This window comes from Phascolarctos cinereus, unplaced genomic scaffold (assembly GCF_003287225.1).
Source record: "Phascolarctos cinereus isolate Bilbo 61053 unplaced genomic scaffold, phaCin_HiC Scaffold_9;HRSCAF=440, whole genome shotgun sequence".
Taxonomy (NCBI): Eukaryota; Metazoa; Chordata; class Mammalia; order Diprotodontia; family Phascolarctidae; genus Phascolarctos; species Phascolarctos cinereus.
Window position 1 is genome coordinate 29,643,480 of NW_027556402.1, and position 18,933 is coordinate 29,662,412.

At 36.0% G+C, this 18,933-nt stretch overlaps 1 protein-coding gene across 1 annotated transcript in view; it reads left to right on the plus strand.

Moving 5' to 3' along the window:
* The window catches only part of HERC3 (HECT and RLD domain containing E3 ubiquitin protein ligase 3), a 116,211-nt gene that overhangs the window by 62,776 nt on the left and 34,502 nt on the right, over positions 1 to 18,933 (plus strand). Inside the window, 6 exon segments of the mRNA XM_020988306.2 lie at positions 4,207 to 4,396; positions 6,145 to 6,308; positions 8,292 to 8,405; positions 13,178 to 13,201; positions 13,304 to 13,393; positions 14,147 to 14,317. Coding sequence (XP_020843965.1) covers positions 4,207 to 4,396; positions 6,145 to 6,308; positions 8,292 to 8,405; positions 13,178 to 13,201; positions 13,304 to 13,393; positions 14,147 to 14,317 — 753 coding nt within the window.

Sequence of the window (18,933 nt, forward strand, 5' to 3'; positions counted from 1 at the left end):
CTTGGCTCAGCCACTTCTTTTTCAGCCAGCTGCCATTTCTCTAGGCCTTTGGCTTTTATCTCTGTCTTCTATTGTATTTGAATACCTTCTTCTCTTATGATTTGGAACCATATCAACCTCCTCTCCCTGATTTTTTTCTTTGCTTCTCTCCCTTCTTTTGTCCTTTAATTGAGGGATCCGTGCCTTTATTTTCCTTTTATTCCATTTCTCTTTTCCCTACCTAAGCTTTTCTTCTAGTTTCTCTTTTCTTTTTTTGTTCACTTTTCTCCTTTTCCTGAGGAAAATAGAAATCAAGAACATACTTTGCAAGGAAAGGAGAAAACTGAAAGCAAGGACAGTCCAGTGAAGAGCTTTAAAGGAAATGATAGTAAGGTGGCTTCTTTTAGTCCAGATATTCCATATTTGACTCATTAATGAATGCTTAAAAGTCCACTTTTTAAAAAAATGTTAAGTGATATTCCCATTTTCCTTTTTTTTATTAATTTATTTTTAGTTTTCAACATTCACTTCGAGTTTTAAATTTTCTCTCCCTTCCCTCCCCCTCCTCAAGATCGTATGTAATCTGCTATAGGCTCTATATATAGATTATTATTAAACGTATTTTCACATTAGTCAGGAAGAATTAGAATGAATGGGAGGAACCATGAGAAAGAAGAAACAAAACAAAAAAAAAGAGAGAGAACAAATAGTGTGCTTCAATCTCCATTCAAACTCCATAGTTCTTTCTCTGGATGTGGGTAGCATTTTCCATCACAAGTCTTTTAGATTTGTCTTAGATCCTTGCATTGCTGAGAAGAGCTCAATCTATCAAAGTCAGGCATCACACATTGTGGCTGTTACTATGTACAATGTTCTCCTGGTTCTGCTCACTTCACTTGGCGTTCTCATTTTTCATATGGAAAAAAAGTGAGGGACAAAGAATTAGTTAATGTCACTGTTAATTAATGTTGTTAACTGTCACTGTTGAAGGTAGAATTTGACCCTCGCTCCAGAGTGCTTTATAGGACTTGAATTTCAGTACACTTTTCTTTGTATGCAATGGTCTTTTTTCCTGCGTTGTTATCTAATATGTGCTAGATTATATTCTCTCTTCAGGTTTGATCATAATTGTAATAGAAGGTATTCTATTCAGGCATCATTTGCTGCACATTAGCAGGGAGTGAAAGCTGTTAGGGGTGAAGGGTGGGTGTACTGTTTGTTCATTAAGTCCTCATAAAGGGAAATCCTAACTTTAACCTAGTAAGCCCTGTGCTGGTGGCTCTCATTTCCATCTTTCTCCCTCACCACATATCTTCCATAGTAAATACTGTAGACTCCACCAGTGCCTTAACTCTGATCTTCAGGTTGTCTTTATCCTCAAACTATGTCTTAAGGGTTGTGGGACTTGCAGTTACTACCCAAAACCAACCCAGGAACACATTATTTAAACTATTACTCCCTGGACTCACAGTACAGATAGCTTCCTCTTAGTGGTCACAGTTGCAACATCTCTGAAATGTACCTGATTGATTTTAGATCATAAACTATGGAATTGTAGAGCTTAAGGTAGTCTTAAAGATAATCATAATCATATTTATGAGTTTTCCTCACAGTTGTTCACAAGAAGCATGTGTTATCAGTAAGATCATATGCACACGTATATGTACAAAATGTATAGTAGGTAAGTGTAAGGTAAATTTTGGGGAAGAGGGTGCTAGCTGCTGGGGTGATCAGCGATTTATATCGGAGGTGGCTGTTGAACAGTAAATGCAAAAACATTTCGATTTTGTGGAAGAGGCAATTGAATCTCAGAGGAAGCAAATATATTAGGTCAAAGAAATTAGGTAATGAGTAGACTATACACACACACACACACACACACACACACACACACACACATATTTTAAGACTGTATCTTGGAGCAGGTAGGTGGTGCAGTGGTTAGAGTAACCAACCCTGGTTCAGATGGACCTGAGTTCAAATTTGGCCTCAGGTGCTTACTAGCTGTATGACCCTGGGCAAGTCACTTAACCCTGATTTTCTAAAAAGACAAAAAACTGTCTCCAGACCTTGACCTGGATCTAAGTGTAGGGGCTAATCATGGGCCTAATCTGACTCTGCTCAGCATGATATCTTCTGCATGTGTTTGACCCTCCTTAGGTGATCTTACGGCCCTCTGTTCTCAGGGGTTAATGATAATAATGTCAAACTTAGTGTGGGCAGTTGATTGATTGTAGCTCTACTGCAGCTCAGAACTGGCAAGCGTAAGATATTTGTCACCCTCAGCGTTTCCTATAGCAGAGATTATAGACTTTCGCTTCCTTTGTTCTGATAATATATTCTTAAATATGAAGAAATCGCAAACTTGACATGTTTTGAAAGAACATGAATGGGAAACTTTTTAATGTTTATATTAACAGCAGTGACCCATGGGGAAATCAGAGTGGTAACTGATTACAGAGATGAAGAAGGAAACACAGGTGGCAATCAGGAATCTTCCAGTGAATTTGGCAAATGACAGTTTTGTGAATTAAGCCCCATCGATGGACCGTTTTATGAGCTACTATTAAATTTTACTGTATTTAATAGTTTTACCTCTGGAAACAGAAATGTTTTGGAGTACGAACATTTTGAAATTTGTGAATACAGAACTGAAACCCAAGGTTGTACCTAGTTTTGATCGCCTTTTAAAAAATAAAATTTTCATTAGTATTTTCCCCCAACATCACTCACTGCCAAATGATTCCTTCTCTCCCATCTTTTCCAAACCCTCCACTGTGACAAAGTACAGTCAAGCAAAACCAATGAGCATCTTAATCACATGTAACAAAGGATGCCTTATTCTGCCCCATGTAGTCTGACACCTTATTCCTAAGAGGAGAGGAACATGGTTCACCATGAATCCTCAGAAATCAGGATTGGTCACGGCATTGATCAACATTCTGATGTCCAATGTGGTTTCTTTTTTGGTTCAGCTCACTTCTCCTCTTTATTAGTTCATACAAAACTTGACCAAATTTCCTTGAATTTTTCATATTCGTTATTTCTTATGACACAGTAAGATTCCATTACATTTATATACCAAATTTTGTTCAGCCATTCCCCAATTGATGGGCACCCTCTTTGTTTCAGGTTCTTTGCTACCACAAACAGTGTTGCTGTAAGTATTTTTGTATCCATGGAACTTTCTTTCTTTTATCTCTGACCTCCTCACATCATGAGCCTAGTAGTGGGATCAAGAGTATAAACTAGTGACTTTTCTAGTATAATTTCAAATTGTTTTCTAGAAGGGTTGTACCAGTTCATAATTGGTACATAATTAGCATTAATGCCACCTTCCCACTACCCTTCTAATAGTCATCATTTTTGTCTGTCATTATTGGCGATTTTTTAATAGGTATGAATTGAAACCCAAGAGAGTTTTTTTTGTTTATTTACTTTTTACTCCTTTGTTTAATGGTCCAGAATTTCAACAAATCTGTGAGTTTCAAGAACAGTGTGACAGAGTCCTAATGACATAGCTAAGCAGAAGAATACTTTTTTTTCTTTTTTAACCAGACTTGTGATTTCATTGGTGAATGACATACACAGTCTGCCTTGTATTGTCTTAGAGACTTGCTTGGGAACACTGAACTCTAAGGTGATCTACCCAGGGTCACATAGTTCATGTCAGGAGTAGGGACAGGCCTAAACCCACATATTTCTGACTTGGAGACTAGTTTCCATTCACTCTGCCATGTTGCCTCTCACCTGTGAAGGTAAAAGGTTATATACAAAGTTCCCAACCTCTTCTCCTGAATCCTTGGGGTTCAACGTGGTGGCTTTTGATGTAATAAAACAGACTCCTCATGTAGAAGCAAGAAGGATTTTAATTACGAGAACATGCACAATTTCATTTTCTTTGTTTTAACATTCTAAGGTAAGGCTGTGGTTTTTTATTCCTTTGGTGGAGTCATTTCTCCTTTTTTTGTTGACATCTATGTTTTACTTTGGTAGCCATCATGTTTTCTTTTCATTTCATTTTTCTCTGTTAGGATTAATTTCCTACAAAATGTGTTATTGAGGAACAAATGAAAGTGAGTATATCTGTACACTACAGAGAGTGCTAGAGAATTGTATTTGCCGTTGGAGACCCGGATATCCCACATAAATATGGGGCAAGAATTAGACCTTTCTACATGGGCTTGAATTAATGCTACTCTTCCCCCCTACTTTTTTTTTTTACAGATCTTAAAAAGCTTTGAAAGTTTCCTGATTCCTCAGTTGTCCAGTTCACCACCAGATGTTGAAGCAATGAGAATCTATTTAATTCTTCCTGAATTCCCTCTCCTTCAGGATTCTAAATATTATATAACGTTAACCCTTCCCCTGGCAATGGCTATTCTACGTCTGGATGCAAACCCTAGTAAAGTCTTAGGTAAGTCCTGCAAAATACTTTAACTGCTGCATTATTTTCTGCCCCATTTTATAGCATCATAAGATTTAAGAGACTTTAGAAAACATGTAGATCTATACTCTTGTTTTGCCAGAAAAGAAAGTGAGGTCCAGAGACATTAAATGACTTGACTGGGGTTACACTTGTAGTAAGTATCAGAGCTGGGATTCAAACCCAGGTTCTCTGACTCCGAATGTAGTAATTTTTTTTTTGCATCAGCAAATTAAATTAGGCTGAGATTCAGAATCCATTTTCGGAGTATTTACTGTTCTTAAAATCTCACCTTTTTAATCCCTTGCATAATTTATTTTAGGTATCTTTGAGTCATGCTTTGTGTAACATGTTCACTGACCCCTAAGTAGAGTAATTTGATAATTCGTTTAGAAGCTGTCTGAAATAGTTAGCTTTGGATGCATGTTTCTTGGTCATGTAGTATTTACAAAATTTTGTTTTCATGAACTGGTAGTAGCAAATAATGTCTCAGATAGTTAAGTGCTGTCTAAATAGCTTTCTTTTTTCACCTACCTAATTTTAGGTAGAGGGGATGATATAGAAGCTCCCATGAAAGAAGGGATTGACCAAAATGTAGAGTATGGCTACTTTGAGATGATACTCTTCCTTAGCTAAGTGGAGAGTGTCTGTCATAGGAACGACATTTGAGATATTTTTAATAAGATGTAGCAAGTCTCTCTCCTTTTTTGTTATTTTTTATGTGTTAATTACTTAACACTTAAATAGTTTTAAAGTGTCAATTACTGTATTAATTAAATGTTAATTAATTTTAAAGTGTTAATTATTCTGTTGATTCTGTGATTCAGATGAGCTGTGATACTTCTGGAGTTCAGTCACTACATGAAAAGAAAAATGTTATTAAGGATGGAGAGGGCAAAACATTATAACTCCTTTTGCAGAAAGAACAATAATGAAAACAGTAGAAATATTGTAGTATATTTCTTTAAGGAATTTTTTAAAGAAAGACTTCATTGCAGCTGTTCTCACAAGCCTACAAACTGAGTTTCTGTCCTAAGTTGGTCCATAGAAGGTGGGGAGGGGAGGGGAGAGTTGTGGTCAGGAATTCAATCCTGTGCTAAAGTTGGATAAATAGAGCTTTTAAGCAAAACCTCATTTTAGCAGGTTGTGGTGTCAATGGTAGGAAGCTGGAATAACAACCTTTCAGTCTGGTTTTTGCCTTGTGAAAAGGCAAACACGGATAATAAGATTGGCTTTGGAGGATCCCTTTTGGCATTTAGTCTTCTAGGAAAGAGCTGAAATAGTTTGGGGGTGAAGATGGTAGAGGAGGTAACAACTATAAAGAAAATTAACTCCCTTCTGCTGCGACCCTCCACACATCAGTTTTTGTAGAAAGTGTCTGCATTACAAGAAGATTGCCCTTGTTTTGGAGGAATCAAGTAGCCAGTTCAAATATTTATATTAGTTTCTAAAATAGTTTATGGGAGAAACAGCATATGAAAATGCAAATAGTGAGGTTCTAAGGAACTTATACTGCTAGTTTTCTAAAAAGACTCCTTGTGATTAGTAAGTTGACCTCTCAAGGCTCTTCCAGCTCTAAAATTCTATGATTTTTGTGATTCTATGAATTTAGTTTTGATTCAATTACTTTTTTTTTTTTTTATTGAGGCAGCTTCTTCTAAACTCATGAGAGGCATAAATACCTGATATTTAGTTCTGGATTACATATTTAATTTTTTCCTTATTTTTTTTCCTTAAAGATAACTGGTGGTGTCAGGTGTGCCCAAGATATTTCTTGAAGCTAGTAGACCTTTATAAAAGTGCAGTAGTTTACCTCCTGAGTGGAAGAAAAACATTGTTGATTCCTGTTCTGTTTAGCAGTTATATAACAGCAGCACTCAAGTTATTGGAAAAATTGCATAAGGTAAGTATGAAGTGGACCTGCCTTGCTAGAGAGAGAGTGAATGGGTGCTCTGCCATCGCTGAGGTTGGGCTTGTCGCTGACTGATAGTAAAGGGTAAATGTGATAACAGCACTTACCACTGAGTTACTTGAATGTAATTGAAACTGGTTTACGCCAGATTGCACCTTTAAAATGGCCAAGATCCACATGTGAAATCAAAGGGACCTTCCATGAAAGTGGCTAGAGTACTTGTCTAGGAATGAGGCTAGGCTTGGGTTAAAAATCCTATTTTTGATACACTGATTAGCTGTGTAACTAGTCACTTAACCTACCTCAACCTCCATTTCCTCATCTATGAATTGGGAATAATAACAGTGTTATGTTTACCCAACAGTGTTGTTGTGAAGAGCAAATGGAGTAATAATAACTAGTGTGTGTTACAAAGTTTGTGAAGCTCATGTTATCTCATTTGAGCCTCGCAACATTCCAGAGAAGTAGGTACTAATACAAATGAAGGGTTTTGGAAGCTTGTATCACAGTTTAAATGTCAGTAATTGTTATTGTTATTAGTATCTTATTCTCATCTTTTCAATGTTGTTGAGGTAGAGATAGTCCTGGAAAAAGTTGCTATCTTACTATTGTTTTAGAGTTAATGTTCTATGGACTATTGCACAGATGAAAAAAATGACTGCATTTTGAAAATGAATAAAATTATCGGAATATAAGCTCATTTTCTGTAAGCCCACTAAAGATCTTTGGGACAATTCTAGTAGTAGACAGAAGGGTGATATATACCATGTGCTCTTAATCTCCTCTTTCATTCTCTCTATTTTGAAAACTTTTCATTTCACATAATTTAGAAATTATGAATGTAGGTGTGGCAGGAGCTATTAAAATATTGTTATTAAGTTTTTATGTATTAGATTATATCTTGGCAGTTAGAGGCAGTGGTTTTGTCTGTGATAATTCTCTGGTTCTGGTATAATTTGCTCAATTCCCAAACCTATTTTGGGGTCTGTATTTGAGGTAGGAAAATTTATTGTCTGTTAGTTTACCAAAGGCAGTGAGCTTCTGAGGCACAATTCTGATGACAAGGTTTTGTCCTGTTGGTGTCTGCTGTTGGTTATTAAGTTTTTGCAGACTGTAATGGTATATTGCTCAGTTTTTACCACTTCCTTGTATAATCCTCATTGTTTGATACAGGCTCCTTAAGAATAACCTATCTTGTTCTAGTGGAAATTACCTGTTCTTTATCGTTTCTGTAATTGTTTTCTCCCCATTGGACTGTAAGCTCTTTGAGAACAGTGACCGAATTTTGCCTTTCTTTGTATCCCCAGTGCCCGGCACATAGTAAATGCTTAATAAACGCTAATTGTCTGACTGCTCCATGTCTTTAAATAGCTTTACATGATTAAGCCATTTGTTCTGTGCTTCTCTGTTGAAGTATTATTGTCTGAGTTCATTGCCTGTGGAAGGCCCTTTGATTCCTTAGACATTTGGACCTTAGACATTTCATTGGCTCTGTCTGGTGGTAAAGGAATTTTGGTTACATTCGGCAAATCCAGTGGTATGTGCTTGTCATCCAGCAGTGTGTTGGAGCCGCTTGAACCAGCTCACAAGAGGTGATTGTTAAATGTTCAATGTGAACTTTTATATATCAGAAATTGGTAAATGCTAAGGATCAGAACCTGAGCTATTGTTTTGATTGCCTAGACTTAAGAAAGTGATGAAGAAAATATGAATAATGTTGATTAAACCTAAAAGTGTGTTGTGCATTCATTTTATTGAAGATTTACAACACAATCCTGCTGCTATCAGTCTTTATTACTGGTCAGTAAAGGAATGTTTGTTCCAAAGTATTTCCATCAGCTTTCAATGTGTGCTGAGAAAGTTATTGATCATCTTCTTCCTTTTTGTTGTTATGATTATTGTTAATAATAAAAATTCTTTGATAGTGGCGGAGTTATCATCTCTTGCATTTCTTCTTGTTCTTCTGTCTCTAAGGTTAACCAGAAAGTGAAACATGTGGAATATGACAAGTTTTACATACCTGAGATTTCCCATCTTGTAGACATTCAAGAAGACTATCTCATGTGGTTCTTGCATCAAGCAGGAATGGTAAGAATTTGTATAATATGTGTCTTATTAAAGCTGAGGCCTCCTCCGTTCCTTGATTTGGTCCCTCTCTGTCATGTAGTCATTAAAGGAAAAGGATTTTTTCCTGTATCCTGTCTTTGATTGTGATAAGATGCAATTCAAATATCCCACGTGAACTTTTTCTGGATACTTCTTCCCTTAGAAATTTAAAACCCTCTGAAATATAAAAAGCACATGAAATAGAGTTATTGCTGTAGTATGTATGAAAGTGTAATAGCCCTTCCTATGTCAGAGAAGTACTAAGAAGTTCAACTGGAGAAATTCCACAGTATTGGTGCTTCATAGGAGCTTTCAGTCTAGTGCCAAGATTTCCCTGGGTTTTTTGTTTGTTGGTTTGTTTGTTTCTGCTTTTAGCCTATGCATGCTAAGATCACAGGAACACTTTGTGAGGATAGTCTGGGTTCTCCTGTAAGGTTTAATCTGTTATAATGTAAATATTTCAGAGTAGCCTACCTCTAAGTTTCTGCTCAGCCTCATGGTATATTGATAAGATTCATTTTACTGCTTAAAATCATTTTACTTTATCCAATTTTTACCGAACTTTTTATGTAAAAAAAAAATCGATGAAAGAATTTGGCCTACAAAAAAAAGAAAGAAAATATTGATCAAAAATGAATTGAAAAGAATATACAGCCTGTTGTCCAGTTTACAAACATATATTTTTGATATCTAAAGAATCATTTCTATTTTCCTAAATATTATGTGATTATATATTAAAATTAATATATCATAATGACATCTTCAATTTGAAACAAAACAATCTTATGTAGGGTTTTTTAACAGTTTAAAATATAAAGTATTTTAAAATAATCTTATTTTTAAAACTATTTATATGCCAATACCAGCTAATGTTGAGCCTTATAAAAGCATAACATGTACATATGTTATATATGTTTATTTTAATAGAAGGCAGTCATCATTGCTTGTTGTCAGGATCATACACAAGATTTTTGTCCTAAAAGGACCCTAAACATAGTTACAGGCACACAAAAACACAAGTAATAGACATAAGCTATTCTGTGGAGCATTTCTAGAAAGAGTTGGATTCTCATTGCCCCCCACAAAGAGGCATTTAGTACAAAAGAGAAGTGATTTACCTCCGCTGGATTGGTAATCTGTATCACACTAGAGAATCCCAGTTGAGACAGTGCTGCACTTAGCCTCAATGTTCAGTCAGAAGTAACAGATGGGGGAAATTGTGAGGTAGATGGGTTGAATTTCAACAGCTACCCAAACTCAAAAGGTATTGGTATTTATCCCTTCTTCACATGGCTTGGAGCCAACCCTATGTTCTCAGAGGCTACATCAATGAAGTGTAAGCTCTGGTATATCTTTCCAAGATGGAAAGACTTAGAGTATGACCTGGCAGCAAATTCTGTCATTCATGGACCAAGTTGGCTGCAAGGTGATGAACTTTTGGTGATGATACCTTGTGAAAATCATCTAGTAGGTTTTTCAGTCTATAGATGTAGAGTAGAGGGGGAGTACTGAGTTGGATACCTAGTTTCCTGGTGCTATTCCATCTCCTACAGTAAAGCTAAAAATAAGACCCCATTATGTTCTCTAATTTTGCATTTGCTACACCAGTTTGGATATATCTATGTACAACTGCATTGGCAATTTGGGGGTATTTTACAAATGTCTCACTAGCTTATTTACATTATGTCTTGTTAATTCATTTTATTTACTTCAGGAGCCCAACATTCACTGTACCCTACTATCACTCAGTATAATTTTTTGTATAAATATACAGAAAATATGATCACCTAAGAGACACATAAATATTAGAAGTAATGTTATTTTTTGGTCACTGATAAAGTTTGTTGGAGAATTGGATTTCGCTTTCTAGAGTACTGTGGCTCAGGGTATAGAAATGATGTATTTTACCCTTAAGCAGGCTTAATCCCAAATGCATCAAGGAGAGTGAAGAGGTTGAGGGCTTCTTAAACTTTTTCCCCTCTTGACTCCTTCAGCGCTTCTTAAACTGTAGGTCACAACCCCACCACAATTAATCTGGAGCAGATCCAAAGATTTCAGTAGACTGAAATCTCAATATGAATTAACATGGTAACATGGCAGTAAAGAAAGAGGTTGTTGAAATAGTTCAAAATATTCAAATCAGATGAGAAGTGATGAGGGACGGAACTTTGGCCTCAAAAGTAGGGACTGGTTTTTTTCCCCCTTTATTTGTATCTCTAGCACTTAACAAATTCTCTGGCAATAGTAAGCACTTAATAAACACTTTTTGACTTAACTTAAACATCACAGGCAACCATCCTCTTCTAGAATAATTACACCAAACTTCAGTCCCTTACTCAAGAACCTTCACTGACTTCTCTGAACTATACTACTCATTCAGAGCATATGTAAATATAACTACAAAATACTTCCTACTGAAATTAAGCAAAGCTTAAATAATTGGAGAGATATTTATTGTTTGTGGTAGGTTTGGCTTGATAGGAAAATTTAGTGGCTCGTAACATAATAAAATGAGACCCTTATAGTCCATCCGATGATCAACAGTAGGAGGTTATTTAGCAATAGCATAGAAGATGTTCAACAAGGATATAGCACTGGTTCATGTAGAGGCAGTTCCTCTCGTGTACATATAGTGGTATCAAACTCAAATAGAAACAGCATATTGAGTTAGAAAACTACAAAGTGACGTTATCTATGTTATAGTGTGTTTTTATTTATTTCGTTAAACATTTCTTAATTACATATTAATCTGGTTGATGGCACTGTGACTAGAAGCAAGTGTAACACCTCTGCCTTAGATGACCAGGAAACTACGTTACTGGCTTCAACCTTAGTTCTCTGCACCAACCAGATCATGGGAATAGCCTTTTTTGCCTTATGGGGAATTGGGGGTAGGGAACTAATCTGGTCTACATAGCAGGGATTGTAGTAAGACTATCATAGTTGGGTTGGACCAGTATAATAAAAACGACTATATCACCTAAATTAATTTATAGATTTAGATTTAGTGCTATGCCAACAAAACTACCAAAAAAAAAGAAATGGACAAAAATAAGAATAAACTTTATTTGGGGAAACACAGTATCTTGAATCTTGAGGGAAATAAAGGTGAAGCAAGAATGAAAGGGACTTTGCATCATTTGAAGATTTCTCCAAGTATATTAAAATGTGTTCATAATAAATACTATTTGGTAGTGGTTAAAAATGGAAAAGTAAGTCATTGGAGTAGCTAGACAAGAGTGACCTAGAAGCAAACAAATTGAAAAAGCCAATAGATTAAACTACTAGGGGAAGGGCTTCCTTTTTAATAAGAATTGCTGGGAAAACTGGAAAACAGTTTGATGGAGAACTGTTTTAGACCAGCATTTGTTATATTTTATGAAAAGTTCCAAATGAATAAGTGATTTGAATATGAATAGTCACATCCTAAAAATCTTAAAGAAGGCCAGAAGGAGGTACATTTCAGAACTGTAATTAAAGGGAGATTTCATAACCACATAGGGAATAGAAGTGATTAAAAGAAACAAAATAAATGTAACTTGAATATGAAAAGAAGCTGTTGATTGGCAGTGTTGGGAGTGAGGAGTATGAATGCAACTTTACATCACATATCCTGAAAAAATAAAGTCAGTTATCCAAAGAAATATACACACATATATGTGAATATATTTTGTAATATATACATAATATATTCACATGTATGTAATACACATAATATATGCATGTGGATGTATGTATGTAATACATATATAATATATACATATGCCTAAGAGCCATTTTTCAAAGATAAATGGTCAAAGGTTACCAACAAATGGCTTTCAAAAGAATTGGTAAACATGTGTAACCTATATCACATTGTTTGCCTTCTCAGTGGCGGGGGGGAGAGGGGACAGAGAAAATTTGGAACTCAAAATTTTACAGAAACAGATGTTAAAATTGTTCTTACATGTAATTGGGGAAAAAGAAAATTTTAAAAATGTATATTTTTCAAAAGAATTACTAAATTAAAAATGCAGTGACTTTCAAATACAAATGGATTTCAGAAGAATTGCTAAATGAAAGAAATAGAAATTTAAGCATATCTAGTTTTAGTTTATATCTATCAAATTAACAAAAATGATAAAAGCTGGAAGTAGTATTAGAGGGACTATGAAAAGAAAGGCACATTAATGCACTTTTGATGAAGCTGTGAGTTAGATCCAACTGTTCTGGAAAACAATTTGGAATAGCCTAAGGAAAGTTACTGACCTGCTTGTTTATAGCCCTCCTTGACCCAGCATGTACCCCAAAGGAAGTCAAGGATATGTGAAAAGTTCTTAAATATACCAAAATATTTATAGCCATAATTTTTTTTGATAGCAAAAAACTGGGAAAATGGATATTTGTTGATTAGAGAATGTCAGAAATAATGTGTGAATGTAATGAAATATTATTGTACCATAAGAAATGAGTAAGAAGAATTTAGGGAAATCTAATATGAATTGCTGCAGAACAGAGAAAGTAGAACCAGAACAGTACACACAGTGAAGACAGTAATGTAATTCCTATGATCTTCCTTTAGACAGCTTCATGATACCTGTCTCCTCAATCAGAAATTCAGACAATCCCTCACATGCATTATTTACATGACCAAATATGCAGTTTGACTAAATGAATAATATTTGTATGTATATGACATTGATGACATTCTTGGCAGGGGGGAATACTGGGTTTGGAAAACAAGAATGAAATTTTATTTATTTTTCTTTCCACAGAAAGTTAGACCATCTATAATGCAGGTACATAATCCTTCTTTTTTTCCCCTTTTACTTCTTTCCTTTTTGACATAGTACTTTGCACTATACTTTAAATATTGCTAATAATAATATGTTTTATTCCAGGATGCTGTGACTCTCTGTTCTTATCCATTTGTCTTTGACGCTCAAGCTAAGACCAAAATGTTACAGACAGATGCTGAACTGCAGATGCAGGTATCATTTCTAAAAATATCTTCTTGTACCATAGAATTCCATTGTAATTTTTACATGATAGTAGAAAACATTAGAGGCCAAATTCCATTATAGCATTAAGTGGTCATCCAAATTACTCTTTTATGCTGGAGTTTTATTTTGAATATTATAACATATCATTCTTAGATTGAGCCTTGGAAATCTTCATTTGTTCAAAGAAATGCTAAATTATAAGGACTTTTATTATAGTTGTATTTACAAACTCAACACAGTTAGATAATTTGATTTAACACTGACAAAAGTGCCCAAAGTTCTATCCTTTCTTTATGTTATCATATTGATACTATGGGTGTTTTCATAGTGGAAGTTGCATGATACTGATGCAGGACTGATAGATTTTAATTTGAGTTAGAGTGAATTATATTTTTCAAAGAACAAAAACTGCTCTGTGGATAGATTTCTGTTTGCTTTGAAACTTTTTTGTTGATGTTGATAATCCTGAAGGTCTGTTATTCTAGACTTAATGATTAGTTCTAATCCCTTTATCTCAAATTAGTTTAGAGGCCATGTTTTTCAATAAGTAGTTTTAGTTGTTCAACATAACTCCCAAACTAAAGCAGTTCTTGTTTATTGCACTTACACGAGAAACTGCTATCACAATAATAAGAAAAATCAAACCCAGCACTCATAACACCATTAAGGTCTTCACATCTCTGCTTTTAGGTGTTCTCCAAAGAAGTTCCTTATGGTCATTTTTTTGGCACCATTTTCTAGGTCGCTATCAATGGAGCAAATTTGCAGAATGTGTTCATGCTCCTCACGTTGGAGCCTCTGCTGGCCAGAAGCCCATTCCTTGTTCTTCATGTTCGCAGGAGCAACCTTGTTGGAGATGCCCTAAGAGAGCTGAGTATTCACTCTGACATTGATTTGAAAAAGCCTCTGAAAGTGAGATTCTCTGATTTATCCTTTCCAATTACTTTATTGGTTTTCCCAACAGTGTGTAGTAAAGTGTTTAAGAGAAATATGTCTGCTGTAGTTTGATTATGGTGTGCAGTCATTCTGAGAACTTTTTTTTGGTGTCAGACTCCACTTTATATTCACATAATCGACTAAAACGTCTAGAGAATACAAGATGTGCTTATTGTTTATTGCCTAATTTGGTCTGACAACAATTTGTCTCCGTTGCATTGGTCAGAATCATATAAGATTCCTTGAATGAGATGCAACAGAAAGAAATTTGTTCAACAGCTCTCTTGTTATCAAGTAAAGATACAATAAGTGTACACATGTTCACGAAAGTTATTTGCCACTGTCATGGAAGTTATCTAGCTAGGAGTCTAGAGGAATAGAAAAGAGAGTCTTTATAAATGATGAGGTTCACTGATTATGTTTTACATCAGTAAAGTCCTAGAACATTACAGAACCACCTAAATTAGATGCCGGAGCGCTTTAAAACATTTGATTTAACTGGACACAGAGAAGAAATTGGATGAGAATGCCCATCATTTGAACTATGATACTCAATTTGATGATATGCCTCATCAATACATGTGTCTTGGACAGACATTGAGCTGGACCTAGAACTGGGTAGGAATTAGAGAAATAATTTTATTTTATTTGGAAAATTGCACGTTACTTTTACGACCCCAAACTATTCTTTGACTTAGAGAGCCATTTTTTTGAACAGTAGTATTCTTTTACTGATGCTCTTTGACTATACATTGTGGAATACCCCAGTCTCTGAAGAATTGTAATTATGGATCACCTTCAAAATTGTGTTAACTCCAGCAATACAAAATATGCTTGGTGTAATCCAACAGTTTTCTTCAGCTTTTTGGTCACGTGAGAAAGAAGAGGACAGATAAAAGAAATGTAATATATAGGTAGAATCGACAAGGCTTGATAACTGGTTGGTTATGGGAAGTGAAGGAAAATGAGGAGTTGAGGATGACTGCAAGATGTTAAACATTGATGATTGGAAGAGTGAAGGTTCACTAAGCCATCAAATAAACAGAAATAGGGAACCCATGAACAGGGATAGGTTTTAGGGAGATGATAATGAGTTCTATTTTGAACATGTTGAATTAGAGATGCCTGTGGGACAAGCAAATGGCAATGTCCAATAGATAGTTGAAGATACAGGAATAGAGAGCTCAGAAAAGAGTTAATCAGGGGGCTGGCAATGATGGTGGAGAAGGAGGAAGCAGAACACTGTACTTAATAATGATCAGGAGATCTGGGGAGAAACCACAATGAACCACTTTTTCTAGCCCAAGTCAGCTTAGGAAGATGGCCAGAGACCTGTGGGCTCTAGAAATGGGTTCCATTCAGGACAAGTCTGAGCATAGCTATCTAGCATAAAGTAAGGGCCTACAGACAAAAAGCAGGGTCACAAATTCAACTCAGACTGGGCCTGAGACTGTGTACCATTCAAAGATTAGATCAAAATAGCAGAGTATAGGAAAAAGTACAAGCTAGTACTGATCCTCCTTCATAAACCTCTTCTCAAAGAAAAAACACCAGGCCTAATTCTGATTGGGAAATCCAAGAGCTGGAGAGACAGAGAGGCCTGTGAAATGGGTCTAGCTTGGAATGTGCCACATGCATAGCAGAGACTGAAAGAAAACCAAGACTGAACACCAGGAGATCCCTGAACCTTGCATTCCGGGGAGTAGGAATGGGTGCCATATGGTGGCGCTTTCCCCCGCTCCTCACTCCTGGGTCAGACTGAGGCAGGGATTTGCACATAGGGGTGGTAGAATGGAATGGTCTCTAGTGGACCCTAGCTGTGTACTGAGGAAGGAATAAGTTCTGAAGCAAACAGCAGCTGTGTGTAGCTCTCGTCCCAGGAACAGAGTGGACACTTGATTTCAGCCTCTAGCCACCTGCAGTGCAATAACCGAGACAAGAGTCCCAGACCAAAGAGAAATCTGTACTTCAGTCTCTCTGAACCTGTTAAGCTTCCCATCTCCTGGAGCTTCCAACCAGGGTCAGGTCAACAGATCCAAAACTAGATGAAGAATTTGCAGAGCTCCGATCAGAAAGGCACTGGCCAAATGAGTGTCTTTGGGAGCACTGAAAGATTACAGATTCCCCAGCCTGAGCTGTGAGAAGCACCGGAAAGGATATAAGAGGACGGACACTTGGAACAGACATCCTCCCTCAGAAGTGCACAGGATCCAGCATTAACACAAAGTCCGAAGTCAAGCAGTAGACTGGAAGAATGAGCAACTAAGCAAACAAAATCCTAAAGAGTTATGATAACAGGGAAGCTCGAGACATAAATCAAGAAGAAGAGATTGACTCAAATATCCACAAGCAAAACTTCAAAGAAAACAGAGCTTGGACAGAAGTCTAACCAGAATTCCTAGAAAGAGGTAAAGCACGAGTTGAAAGGAGGAGGGGGTACTTTTAAAAACCGAATGAGAGAGGTAGAGGAAAAAAATGGGAAAATAATTGGAAGCTATGGAAGAAAGATATGAAATGAGAATTAACATCTTGGAACAAGAAGTACAAAAATGCTATCAAAGAAAATTGTTCACTGAAAAATTAGAATTGCCCAAATAGAAGCTAATAATTCCACGAGACATCAATAAATATTTTAAAAGTCAAAAGATAGAAAAATAGAAGGAAATATGAAATATAATCTCATAGCAACAACTCACCTGGAATAGAGGTCAAGGAGAGATAATTTAAAAATTATTGGACTACTTGAATGTCATGACTGAAAGAAGATTCTGGACATTTTATTTCAGGAAATCTTTAAAAATAATGCTGACATCTTAGAACCAGACAGCAAAGTAGAAATTGAAAGAATCTACCAATAGCTTTCTGAAAACACTTGCAAATCAAAAGTCTCAGAAATATCATAGCCAAAATACAGGTCAGAGCAAAAATCAACAGCCAGAAACAAGTCCTGAAAAGCCACCTTGGATTATACAAAATCTAGCAGCCACTAATATCAAGGAATAAAGAGCTTGGGGTATTATATTCCAGAAGGCAAGTTATCTAGGCTTATGACCAAAAATAATTTGCCCAGGAAAACAGAATATCATTCTACAAAGGCAACAATGAATCTTTAATAAATTTGATGACTGAATTCCAAACATTCCTGTTGAAAAGACCAAAGCTGTGTAGAAACTTTGAAATGGTTAGATAGGGGGCAGCTAGGTGGCGCAGTGGATAGAGCACTGGCCCTGGATTCAGGAGGACCTGAGTTCAAATCTGGCCTCAGACACATAACACTTACTAGCTGTGTGACTCTGGACAAGTCATTGAACCCCAATTGCCTTGCCAAAAAAAAGAAATTCAAAGATAGGAATCAAGAGAAATGTAAAGAGGTAAGCATGAGCAATCAATCATAGGAGACTAAGCAAGGTTAAGTTATTAAACTCTAATAGTAATGATAATGATGATGATAATAACTAGCATTTATTTAGGACCTACTGACTAATGTGCTAAGCATTTTGCTGAGTACTTTACAAATATTATTCAATTTTTATCCAACCTGGGAAGTAGGTGCTGGTGTTATCCCCATTTTACAGATGAGGAAACTGAGGCAAACAGGAGACTTGTCTTGCCAACAGTCACACAGCTAGTACATTTCTGGGGCGAGAGTTGAATTTGGTCTTCCTGATTCCAGGCACCGCACTTTATCCATTGTGCCACTTAGCTACCTCATCATCATCGTCAAGGCCTGGGAATGATTCTGTTATGTTTTGATGACCTGAAAAGAATGGAAAGGATAAGGAAAAATAATATACAAGGAGATGGGGGAAGGAAGGGAAAGTAAGAATGGGGGAAATTATCTCATAAATAGAATAAGAAAATAGAAATCCATGTAACAAGGAGGAGGAAGTGAGGAGTGGGTGACACTTAAACCTCACTTTCATTTGAAGTGCTCAAAGATGGAGGGATACATGTACACACTTTTGGGTACAGAAATATATTTCACCCAATAGGGAAATAGGAGGGAAAGGTGTTAAGGGAATGGAAAGGAGGGTAGATAAGAGGTAGAACAGATTAAATGAGATAATCAGAGCATAGCAAATTCTTAAAGAGTGGGGTGGTGGAAAAAAGAGAACAGAATAAAGGGAAATACACAATTAGCAATCTTAAGTATGAATGTGAATGGGATGCTCTCATCCATATAATGAAAGAGGAAAGCAGAATGGATTAGAAACCAGAATCCAATAACACTGGTATTTACAAGAAGCCTCTTCTAAGATGCTGGAACAGAATCTTTGATATTCTTTAGATAAAGTAAAAAAGGCAAAGATAGCAATCATGATCTAGAAAAAGCAACAGCAAAAATAGAAACAATTAAAAGAGACAAAGAAACTACATTTTGCTAAAAGATACCATGGACCTTAAGTACCATTGTATTAATATTGATATTAAACAAATGCACAAAATGCATCTAAATTTCTAAAGAAAAAAATAACAAATTCCTAAAGGAGATTTAAATGAATTATAGTGAAAAGTAGAGAGCAAAACTATAAAAGTGGGGACCTTAGTTTACCCCCTCTCAGTTCTAGGAAAATATAACAAAAAAAGAACTA